Source organism: Rhineura floridana, chromosome 13 (assembly GCF_030035675.1).
Source record: "Rhineura floridana isolate rRhiFlo1 chromosome 13, rRhiFlo1.hap2, whole genome shotgun sequence".
Classification (NCBI taxonomy): domain Eukaryota; kingdom Metazoa; phylum Chordata; class Lepidosauria; order Squamata; family Rhineuridae; genus Rhineura; species Rhineura floridana.
The window spans coordinates 9,621,805-9,634,454 of record NC_084492.1 but is presented as its reverse complement, the minus strand read 5'-3'; the positions used below and the strand labels follow the sequence as shown (position 1 = coordinate 9,634,454).

At 41.5% G+C, this 12,650-nt stretch overlaps 1 protein-coding gene across 2 annotated transcripts in view; it reads right to left on the bottom strand.

Annotated features, from left to right (window-relative positions):
- Window positions 1-12,043, bottom strand: part of MBTPS1 (membrane bound transcription factor peptidase, site 1) — a 66,962-nt gene extending 54,919 nt beyond the window's left edge. Inside the window, exons 1-4 of one of the 2 annotated variants that reach the window (XM_061593752.1) lie at window positions 11,837-12,043; window positions 4,788-5,322; window positions 3,878-4,135; window positions 222-425 (exon numbers count right to left, since the gene is read on the bottom strand). In XM_061593752.1, the coding sequence (XP_061449736.1) occupies window positions 222-425; window positions 3,878-4,135; window positions 4,788-4,974 (649 nt within the window). In that variant the 5' untranslated portion in view covers window positions 4,975-5,322; window positions 11,837-12,043. The remainder of the gene's footprint in view (window positions 1-221; window positions 426-3,877; window positions 4,136-4,787; window positions 5,323-11,836) is intronic. The other variant, XM_061593751.1, reaches the window with a different exon arrangement.
- Between the last annotated feature and the right edge of the window lie 607 nt (window positions 12,044-12,650).

Sequence of the window (12,650 nt, the reverse complement as noted above, 5' to 3'; positions counted from 1 at the left end):
CGTGCAAATATGGTACCTTAAGGGATACAGATCCCTTGAAGGCTCGTTTCCAAGGGTATACGTTCTGCTAGTAGGAATGTACATCCTAGTCATTCCCAGAACACAAGCAGCATGTTGGAAAAACACTTGTGCTGAGGTATGCACTGATCTACTCAAGCAACCAGCCTTAGCGTTTCTATGATTACAGATAACATTTGCAATTTCCACGAATGCAAGAATACCTGTAAAGCCCATTTGCCAGAGCACGTCTGCCTGAAGAGTTTGAGCAACTTGTCGGGGTATAGCTCTCAGCAAACGCCTGCTTGAGTGCCTGCCTGTTGCATGCCAAAATCCAGAACCCAATGACAAACTTGCCCTTCTCAGGGGACGAGATGACTGCCATTTTTGTGTCCATCTGGTTTCATTGCATGGAAGTGCTGGATCAGCTAGGTATTTAAGAGTTGAAGAAACATTTTAAAAACTAAACAAACCACGTTAATCAGCATCTGTGCTAAAAGTATAACACATGCAATATGACAAAACAACAAACAACAAATATATAATTCAACATTCTGTCACACTCCAGTGTGACCAAGAAATTGAACCTGGATGGGCTACGCAGATAGGGCCAGACTCAATTTTCCATGGCTCCTAACAACTTCTAGTTAATATATGGTCGTGAATATGATTTGTTTTAAACTGTTTTAATAATGGATTTTATATTGTTGTGACACTGGTGAAGGGCACAAAATAAGTTTAATGATAGCACAGAGCAAAATAGCTGTAACCTGGAGCCCAATTAGTGGGAAGAACATGTCCACCAAGAGCCAGGAGCGGTTCAGCTTCTACCCTAATAATGTCCCTCAGTAATTCACCATTCATTTCTACAGAGGAAAAATAAAGCACTAGACTCGGGAGCAAAGTGGTGATGGGGAAAAAAACTAGCATATTGCCCCTAAGAATGAATGGCTCAGGCTTCTGGAAAGCCAAATAGAACAAAATGCATTTCTTCCAGGGACCCATGCAATGCATGTCCCACCTCCACACACACTATACAACGTATTTTTTTTCTAAATATGTTTATTAATTTTCAATAAGAATGAATTAACAATCGACAAAACTCAAACATGTAACGTGCATTCTTGTACATTTAGCTCAGCTTGTCCTAACATACGTCAAGCAAGAACCAAGACATTCTGACATTTAAAGAAGTGATGGCGCTTCCCAGAGGCTGAAATCATGCTAGAACCAAAATCTACACAAATTTATTTGTGGCCTGAATGCTTCCCCAAATACATGAGCCTATTTTCATGCTTAAGGTTTTGTTGAACAAAAGGCATGATCAGCACAGGAAAAGGGTCACTAACCCACCAAGGGCAAGCCTTATAGATTAAAAGGAAGCCACCTATTACAGAGTGAAGGGAACCATCAGTGAGAATTTGTAGCTGGATAATTAGCAGTGGTTTATGAGGGCTCAAAAAGGATAACACACTCCATTCATGGGCATAAAAGGTGACCCAGAGCTGTTTTCTAAAAAGGATTGCCTGAAACATAATTTCAATTTCCTGTAAACAAAATACTGAAACAAGTCTACCCCGTGGTGATAACCTGTTAACCACATCTCCATTGCCATATCGTTATTGCTAGCTTTGGCTGTCAGCATAAACATCTGACCGCTGCCAACTCTGGCCATCCCTTGACTTAAGGGACAGGGTTAGCATACTGCCCATTTGCTACTGGGCCAAGTTCAAGGGTGTACAAAGCCCTATACAGCTTGGGACCAGGATACCTGAAAGACCGTCTTATCCTTTATATACCCAGTCAATCCCTGTGGTCTGCAAGTGAGGGCCTCCTGCAGATGCCATCTTATCAGGAGGTTTCTTCCACACAACATAGGAAACAGACCTTTAGTGTGGCGGCACCTACCCTGTGGAATTCCCTACCCTTAAATATAAGGCAGGTGCCATCTCTGTTATCTTTTTGGCACCTATTGAAGACCTTCCTCTTTCAACAAGCCTTTTAAGTAGAGACCTTGTCCCAGTCTGCTTCTGTGTTGGAATTGCTTTTTAATATGTTTTTAAACCTTTTTTTTAAAAAAAGAAAATGTATTTTAACCTTTTTTTTAAAGATGTCTAAAGAATGTTTTTAAAGTTGTTTTGTTTTAATGTATTTTAAAGTCTGTTTTTATGATGTTTTAAAGTGTTTTTAGTGCTTTTGTTTGCCGCCCTGGGCTCCTGCTGGCAGGAAGGGTAGAATAGAAATAAATAAATAAATAAATAATTGTCCCTGAGACTGTGCTGAGCTTCAAACACACTTTGAAGTAGTGATGAGTTCAGCTGATGAGTTAGAAAGGAGCGCTGACCTTCCCCCAAGTCTGGAAAAAGGGGAGGGTCTCCTCCTTTACATTGTGCCAAGTGCCTCCGAAGGGCAGCATGTCAGAGATAAGTGTCCACTTCGCTGCCCAACCTCTCATCAGCCTAAAAGAGAGCATAGCTACTGGCAAATGGGCAAGAAAATTTGCGGACACCTGTGGTTAACAGAAAAAGAAACAAACCAGTATCAGACATGAGCAACGGGCCCATTGAGATGACGGTGGCAAGAGGCATGAGCTAAATGTTATTATTATTTATTAATTAAATTTATATTCCACCCATCCTCCCAAAGGAGCCCTTTGCCAACCTGGTGCCTTCCAGATGTTCCTGAGTACAACTCACATCAGCCCCAACCAGCACAGAAAATTCTTGAAAACCTGGCCTGGCCCCATCCAAGTGCAGCACTGGAAATGTTTTGTCTCCAACCCCAAGATCCTTGAGATGTCTTTGGGTAAGGGTAGGAAGCAATGGGCAGATCCACACCAGACATTTAAAGCATATCCAATGCCAATTTAAAGCACATGACTCCCCCCCCCAAAATTTTGGGAACTGTAGTTTGTTAAGGGTGCTGGGAAGTTGTAACTCTGTGAGAGGGAAACTTTACTGGATTATTTGGGGGAAGTCATGTCCTTTTAATGGGTGTTGAATGTGCTTTAAATGACTTCACCGTCTTCTGAAACAGCTCCCAAGTTGTGGGGGGAAATCATGTTGCTTTGTCCCTCTCCCAACTGAGAACTGTTATTGCTCCACCACCCAGCACAGCGCATGGGTTGGGGAATGAGTATTAATTTGCAACGGCCTGAACAACTTAGGTCCAGGGTATCTTAGCAATCGCATGAACCCTTATATCCCAGCTGAGATAATCTGTGGGAGTATCACTGGTTGTCCCCCAAGTTGGTGAGGCTCATTTGACATCACCGTCAAATCAAGCCTTCAGTGTTACTGGCCCACTCCTAGGGAATGCTCTTGCAGTAGCAATTCAGCAGGCGCATTCAGTATCAAATGTTTGCTGAAAAGTATTCTTTGCCACCAGACTTATGCAAACAATTAAAAGAAACATATTTTGTAATAGTCACCCAGTGGTGAGCTTTAATTTCTGTGTGGTTTTTATTGTACTACAGTTGTTGAAAACCACTCTGATATTTTTTATGAAATTGTGGTATACAAATATTTTTATAAATGAATAAAAACAAAATAAACAAAGCATCAGAAATACAAGACCACCACCCCTTTCTCATATAAAAGCAAAGTACTGGAGTGGAGGAAGCAGGCAATGCACCACAGTTATTTTGTATTCCAACCCATGTGGGCACACACACACACACACACACCCCAGCTGCTTGCTTTTTGTTTCTTTGGCATGCTCAAACCCTAACATCTCAGAGAATGATGAAGAGTGACTTAGATCCTTTGAAAAACTCAGAGTAACTTGGAAGCAGCAGAATCATGGAAAGAATTAAGTAATATAATGATTTCCTGCCACGGATTGGTCACACTTCACTGCAAGAACAAATTAATTCACTTACTTTCAGTGTACTTGAGTGAGCGAAAGACTTTTCTTTGGGGGGTAACTCGTTTGATATTGGGATGGTCTTCAAGTGTCTGCACTCCATCTCTCTGTTTCTCGTTGATTTGGATCACCTCAAAATCGCTGGGGTAGTCACTGGCTGGGTTGTTACGGGGCACAATCCTCCAGTTCTCTATGTCACTGCTTTTCAGGGCTCTCGAAATAAACTTGCTTCTTGCTTGAGCTGAGAAGTAGCCATTGAAAGCCACAATATATTCTGCAAAGAGAAAGCCACACATCAGAGAAGACATCTCAAGCAAAAGTTGCAAGCATGGTCTTGTGGAGAAAGCTGCCTTGTGAACCTTTGACCTTCTTTCCAAAGAAACAAAACAGGTTGTAGTGTGAATTACAATCCCACTTCACATTACCAAATACTAACATTATTGTACAAACATAATAATAACAACAGTTTAGTGATGAAGTTCTCAAAGAATGATTAGGGGCATCCCTGAGTTCAGTTTAGCCAGGAGTGACATAATACTGACCATTGCGCGTAACACAGAAGGTGAGCAGACCGAATTGGGGGAATTCACAGGAGATGATGGATCAAATAATCTGCAGGCGGCAGTCCCTAAATTCTGATTAATGGTATATTTGCACTAGGCTGCAGAAACAGAATGCAACTCAAACTTTGAAAGAGGCATGATATAAATTCATAAAAATAAACAAACATATATCAAACATCACCTGCAGGTCCAGCAATGTGTGGTTTATATCACTTGAGAGAAAACAGCCAGGATACCATATTCAATATGTGGACAAAACAACTGATCGATCGTTTTAGGAAGCATAAATTGACAATTTTTAACAAAAAAAAATGGGGGGGGGGGAGAAACAGTTGTAAAGCCATGAATGATAAGATTAATTACCATGTTCCACTACCGTTGAAGAGAATTCCACTTTCAATGTAAGACGAGAGCATTCGGAACACAGGTGGCTGTCCTGAGAAGAATTCCCTAGCCTGGTCCCCAGATGTTGTTTGCCACAGAGAAGGATCGCAGTCAGGAACAGCCAGGTGTTTGTAAGCCTCATGGTCATGAAAATATATGGTTTCATCCCCCAAATTCCATGGATTCAAGTTACATGTTGCTTTTCCAAAAATCAGTTCTCACTTTTCTTTTTGGTTTCAGAAAACGGTGCCTTTTTAAGTGCTTTTTAAGTGGACAGTCTTAAGGTTTTGTCCAAGAGAAGCAAAAGTCTTGCCTTCATGATCCTTTCCAGCGAAGCCCAGCAAACAGGCTCATTTCTTTCTACGTTTTTTCTCCATCTTTGATTAAAGGATCCTGTCACTCAGGATTCAACATCTGAGTTCTATACTCCATTTTGGATAGATGAGGAAAGGCCAAAGCAGAATTAGCCAAGATTTGTTTTGTTGCTGGGTTGTTGTTGTTGTTTAAATACACCCTGAAAAAATAAACATACCATGATTATATAAATCAAATATTTTCTAATTTAGTATTTTGACAAATCACAAAGTTATAATAATCAAGGCTACAATCCTGCTCTTAGTTATTCCAAAGCCCCACAAGGGCCAATGGAAATTAACCATATATAACCAATGTCAAACAGTACCGCCACCACCCCACTGCAATAAAGTGTTGCTGCAGTGGAAGTTCCACCGGCTGCATCTGAGGGAGCAGCAAGGCTCACCTGGGACAAAGTAGCTCCAGCAATTCTAATATAATATCATGAAACCACTGGAATCATCTATTTTCCTCTCCTTGTGAATCACGTAAATTAAACTGTAATCTTAACCTGTGGACTGTTATGCCTAGACAGAAAGGTGGTATATAAATATTGCTAATTATATATTGTTCTGTGATAGTTTAAAATCTGCATGCTTCACTTTGTTTCAACAATATTACAATTAAAATGTAAAATGTAGATAGCACCATTGTGCCTTATGCCCAGTACAGCATACTTGTAGATGCCACTCATCTGAGGACTGATGATGACTTAGAATTACCGACAGGCAACCAGGCAAGGAAGCTGCTGCAAACTGAAAGCAAGATGAGTCTTTTCTTCATCCTATGCTGTTAAGATGTCGCAAAGTATTTTACTTTGGTATATTTCAGCAGATGGACTAGTAACTTACTTGAGTTATTAATATTTGCAAGGCTGCTACATAAAATGTACAGCTCCCCCATAAAATGTACAGCTCAAATAACAGGAACCGGACAAATGTGAAAAGAAAGAGGGCTTGATCCAAAACATAGCAAGGATGGGCTACAGGAAATTAAAATTAAAAAGCCAAGAAAGATGAGGTTATAATGACAACTATCTGCAAGGAGCAAGTAAAGGAGGTTGACAGGTATATGCCATCTTTCTGCCAATGCATTAATAATAATAATAAAATTTTATTTTTAGGCCGCCTATCTGGCCGAATGAACTGCCACTCTAGGCGGCGTACATAGATTAAAATAAATACAACATATAAATACAATTATAACATCAATCTTCAGATAATCAGCCCACCCACTTCTGTATGTCAAAAACTAAAATTACCTATTCAAGGTGGTTCACAGTTTTAAATAATGGCTTATGATTTAATAAACATGATACAGCATAAACATGATGCCAAAACCTCCCTCTTGTGCATGGATGGCACCGTTTTGGCTACACAATGACCAGCACTTGGGAAAATTGATATCACTGTCAGTATATATCTGGAGTAGGGAACCACTGGCCTTCCACATGTTGTTGAACTACAACTCAAATCAGCCCGCGCTAGGATAGCCAATGGTCAGGGACAATGGGAGTTGTAGTCCAACAACATCTGGAGAGCCAAGCAAACCTGTTATATATGAGCATGATAGAGTTTTAAAAGATTTAGGACAAATTCATTAAGGGTAGGACTATCAAAAGCTATTACAGCAGCTAAATAAAACCTCCATGTTCAGAGGCAGTTTAACTCTGAGTACCATATGCTGAAGATGAACTAACAAGGGGCCTATCATGCCTTGCCCTGCTTCTGAGTTTTCAGAGGGATTTTCCCCACAGTTAAAGAAGACAGAAAATGTAAATTGACAGGCCTTAGCCTTACCTAATAAGGTAATTCTTAAGTTCTTGTTTTTACTTTTATAGAGAAATGGGTCGCTGATAAAAAAAAATTCAGGTAGGTACTGATAAATAGGGGGGCTTTCTTTGACCAATCATCTCTTGCTTCCTTAAATTTTGAACATTCTGAGGAATAATTCAAAATCATAATTTATTATTTATTTATTTCATTTCATTTCATTTATAAACCGCCCATAGCGAGTAGCTCTCTGGGCGGTGAACAAAACAGGATTAAAATACAATATTACAATAAAATCAATAACAAATAGCAGCAAGTTAAACTAAAGACATTGAATATGAAACATTGAACATTAAAATGCCTGGGAGTATAGCCAGGTCTTAACCTGGTGCCTAAAAGAAAGTACCGTAGGCGCCAGGCGTATCTCCTCAGGTAGGCTGTTCCACAGTTCGGGGGCCACCACAGAGAAGGCCCTAGATCTAATAACAATCCTCCAGGCATCCTGATGAGTTGGTACCCGGAGGAGGGCCTTGGATACTGAACGAAATTAGCTAAATTAGCCAGACATTACTAATGGGGGGGGGACTCACACCTCATTCAGATATCTAAAAATATCAAGATATTCCACAATTTAATTAGATTAGCTTTTTCCTCTTCATTTGAGTAGTTTGTACTTGGGGTGAAAGTAAATGCAGGAGGCAGAGATGTCAATCCTAGGTCACATCCACACTATACATTTAAAGCACTCTTATACCACTTTAAACAGTCATGGCTTCCCCCAAATAACCCTGGGAACTGTAGTTTGTAAAGGGGTGCTGAGAGTTGTTACTGACCACTTTACAGAACTACAGTTCTCAGCACCCTTAACAAACTACAATTCCCAGGATTCTTTTTGGGAAGCCATGCCTGTTAAAGTGGTACTGTACAAGAGTACTTTAAATGTATGGTGTGACCCTAGAACTCCTTTTTCTTGCTTCTGTCTCTTCTCCAATACTTATCTCTCTTTTGTGCCTGCCTCTCTAAGGCAAGAGAGGAGGCTTTTTCTTACCCCCTCCCAAAAAACAGCTTCTCAAATTCTTCTTAGTGACCAACTTATTTTTAATTAGTTACTGGATTTTGTGTTGAGGAGTTGAGGTTTGGGATCAGGTTCAAGGTTTGGGTTCAGTTCCAGTACAGAAATCCAGTGGGGAATTTCTGTAAACTATTTTATACATTTGCATTCAGGATCAGTTTTCTGCTTCTGAATAAACATGCATAAGATCACGCCATAGATATGTCAACTAGTTGCAGATGTCCAACTCATATATTTTTCAAGCACAGACCTTTTACTGATGAACCTTCTCATGAATAACACAACACTCAGTATTAAAATTTGAAAGCATAAAGAGGCAGGTTTAGCTCCCGTACCCCTTATACACACACAAAATTCAGTTTTTTTAAATTCTAGTTTAAGATGCTTTAAAAATCTAACCACAATGAAATCAAGTATATACAAGAAAATGCCAGTCAAGAAATACTTTTAATGCAAACCAAATGGTACAAAGGAAGTGAACCCAAGTCACATTTTGCAAGTAAAAGTAACAGCATACAGGATCACAAGCTTGAACTTTAAAAAATGCATATTACAGTGTGCAGGGAAGCAGGGCACACTGACAATCAAGGGGGCATATCTCACCAAGTAGTTACCCTCTAACATACATTTTAACCTAGTTGTCTGATTCCCAACTGGGGGGCAAATAGCAACAAAAGTATCATTTCCCACCCCCATCTTAGCATTATGGGAAGTTCTAATCCAGGTGTGGGGAACCTTTGGCTCACCAGAATTTGCTGAACTACAACTCTCATCAGCCACAGCAAGCCTGGCCAATGGCCAGGGGTGATGGGAGCTGTAAATCAGCAACTGTTGACATGTGAAAACATGAAACCAGAATGTGATCTGATTGTATACAGGACAAGAGAAAACTGACAAGCGAGTAAGTGTACACATGCATATGTGCATGTCAAAGGAAATTAAGAAGATTTTTTAAAAAAATCTAGTTTAAGCAAGATGTAACTATAGAAAACTGTAGATTCTTTTTACCTATAGAAAATGCAGAAGGGGAAACTTGAGGTAGGAGAGAGAAAGAAAGGGTTGCTTGCAACCAACAGGAAGAACTGAAAGCTGAGAAAATTTTAGGAGCAAGGTCTATTTCTCAGTACGGTGGAAACCATATGCTTGGGTTGTACCACTTCAGACTGCAGGTGGATTTTTTTTCATGGAATGTTCCTCCATACAAAAAAATAAAAATAAAAATCCCTCCAACATAGAAAAATAAATATCAGAGAAAAGGTTCCTAATCAAGCCTTCTCTTTGACAGGCCAGTTTTCTACATGCAAGCAATTTGTTTATAAGGAGAACCATTTCATCACATGCGCCTCCACCTGCCATCTGAAATGGTTTAAAACTCCAGTGAGAACAAGCCTACAGGAAGAGAGCAGAAAGATCTGGCAACTGGGAAGAAGAAAGGGGGGAGGATATCTTGTGGGCTACACTGCTTCATAAATGCAAGTGGGTGGGGGCCCAATATCACTGAACTCTCCTAATATGCAAAAAAAAAAAGTTTTTTAAAAAATAAACTTCTGCACATTGAAAGTTAGAAGGTCCGGGTGAAGACTACAGTAAGAATGCTATTTATGTATCACATTTATATCCCACGTTTCCACAAAGGGGGGTTCAAGCTGGAATACAAGGTCTCCCCTCACCATTTTATCTTCATAACAACTCTTCCACGAACACTACGGCTGGGAGACAGTGACTGGCCCAACATTACCCAGTGAGCTTCTTGGCTAAGTGGCAGGGGGAAATGAACCCAGGCCTCTCTATTCCAAATCTGACACTCCAGCCATGATACCACACTGCCTGACATGCTAGCTTTCTGTGTTGTCAGGTTTATTTGGTGATTAAAGGTGCTTTCAAATTCTCCATCCACCCTCTCCCTGACATGCTAGTTCTCTCTGTGTGGTGAAGTGTCTGAGGGAGAGAAGAGAAACGGGGTTATTTCGTCATCTCAGCTCAGACACCAGCTGCCTTTTGCTCTCCCCAAACTGTCACCTGGTCAGCCGTTGCATCAGGCTATATGAACCATTATCATTCCAGCTGGCCATTAGAACTGTTAACTTTAAAAAAAAGGTGGCTGTGATTGTTTTCTTTCCTCCTTCCATCCCATCTCTTGCTTTTCCTTGTGTGCTCTGTCCCATTTAAATTGTGCATCTGAAAGCAAGGCCTGTTTTGCTAATGATGTCTGCATGCTACTTTGGAAGCCTTTTTTGACAAGTGCATGGGCTAACAAATTGCTTTCAAATACATCAACTATAAATAGTGAGAAGTGTTCCACCAGATTACCCCCTGCCCAGAGAAGTTCAGTCCAGACCAGGGTTGATGTCAGTGTTATTTTTAGCTAAAAAGGCTCTCAGAGCTGCTTACAAAAATCAGTGCTAAAACAGTCCCTGCCCTCAGGCTCATAATCTAAAAGACAGGAGAACACAACAGGAAAAAGAAATGGGAGGGAAGAGGGAAAAGCAAATACAAGTTCTTAAAGTTACAGTTCTTATTGCATAGTTATATAGCTCTGTGCATGCAGATTCTGGCAGTCTAGGAGAGTGGAAACTCTTCTCTGATGACAGTTGCAGTTTTGGCCATCTTGCCTTTGATAAAGGGCAATCTCTCCCTGGATGCACTTTTCCCCCTAACCCCTGATCAGATCCAGGAATAAAGCTGGTGATAATGTCCAGAGCAGAAGGACAGCACAACCCCACTTGCCCTGGACTGTCACTCTGGGCCACTGTGCTGACAGTGCCAAGTGAAGGGACAGTCAGGACACAAAACAAGTGTAGTGGTTAGAGTGTTGGACAGTAAAACGATATAATAAAAACAGGAATCTAGTGATACCAGGCACAGTCTTGTGGATCAGGGAGAGCCTGCAAAAAGATAAGTCTTTACAAGATGCCTAAAGCAAATAATTTACAATGGTTCAGCACTAGGGATGGGTGAGAAATCCAATTCAGTTTGCATTTCAAGCCAAATCTATCAAATTTGCACTTTCTGAAACAATATGCAAACTGAAGCATAGCCATCCTTCGAAATTCACACCTACCCAAATTTTGCAATGCAGTTCACCAGCCAAACAACGTTTACAAAAATGCAAACATTAGGGGAAAGAAATGAATATATGAGTGAAAATAACATACAAAAATGCATTACATAATGAGAAATTGCTTGCAAAAAAGTCTACATTAGGCAAAACTGCCTACAAAAATGTGTTTATTAGGATAAATTCACAATAAAATGCTGGAAAATTTTCATGAGGGGGGAAAATGGCAAATTGCAGAAATGAACTGAATTTAAGATCGGGAAAATGAGAATGGGAGACAACCGAAATTGACAGAACTTTCCACCCCATTCAGCACCATATCCAGTTGGTCAGTGCGTCAAAACTAGGGCCTGGGAGAGCAAGGTTCAAATCACCACTCAGCCATGAAGCTTTCTGGGTGACCTTAAGCAACTGCTCTCTTTTGGCCTAACCTACCTCGCAGGGTTGTTGTGAGGATAACAACGGGAGGGAGAGAACCGTGTGCTTCTTGAAGGAGAAGTGGGAAATAAAAAAATAAAAAAAGAGAGAAGCCTCTTCAGGGAAGGGGATCCACTGAAGGCACCTGGCCCAAGATCCCCACCACCACCACTACCCAAAAGAGCCAAACTCCTGCGGCCGGCACTGGCCCAAACTCAGGTTGATCCTTTGCCCGAGAAACTGGGGCCGAAGGCAGGAACACCAGAGGAGGCAGCGGCGGCAGATATTCTCTCCCAGCCCTCATCGGGCCCGACCGACCGACCGACCGGCGGTGAAGCTCCCCGCGTCGACTCACCGGCAGCTGACACTTCCGCAGGACCCCGGGGAGAGCGGCCTTCGGTTGGGCAGCCGGGTCCGGAGCTCTGGCCGCGGCTCCCGGCCTCCTGCAGCAGCCTCCCCGCTCCGCTCCCCTTCACCCCACAGCGAGCAGCTGGCGGCCTGCTCTGCGGCGGAGAAGCCACCTTCCTTGAGCCCCTGGCGGCGGCGAGCCCGGCGCACGCTGGGACTTGTAGTCTTGGCCTGCGCTCGCTTCGAAGGGCGGACTGGTAGGCTGGACTACATTTCCCAGGGGGCATTTGGCGCGAGCGAGATTGTTGCGGGTCCCCTGGACGGTGGCCGCTGCAGTCCCGCCTGGGAAGTCAGGACTGCCTTGGTTTTCTAGATATAAACAGAAGTTTTTCCTCCTCTGCCCTTATCTTACGAGGCTGTGCTGGGGTTGGAAGTATCTGTCAATTTCGGTTCTTTCATTTTCTCCTTTTTTCCAATCGTAAATGCAACTCTCCACATTTCTGCAGCAATTTGCAATTAAAAAAAAACCAAAATATCCCCATGGAAGTTTTTCTTCAGCATTTTGGTGCGAATTTCTTCTAATAAGCATATTTTTGTATTCTCTTTTGTCTACAGTATGCATTATTGCAAGCAACCTCTCCTAATATAATGCATGTTTGTACATTATTTTCACTAATATATTCTTTTTTAAAGCACACTTTCCCCTAATATATGCATTTTTGTTTCATCATCATTGGTGATCACTCGTGGCAGAGTAAGATTGCCTTCCAGGGTAAGGTCTTTAACAGTATTGCAAAATTCAGGTAAGTGTGAATTTGGAA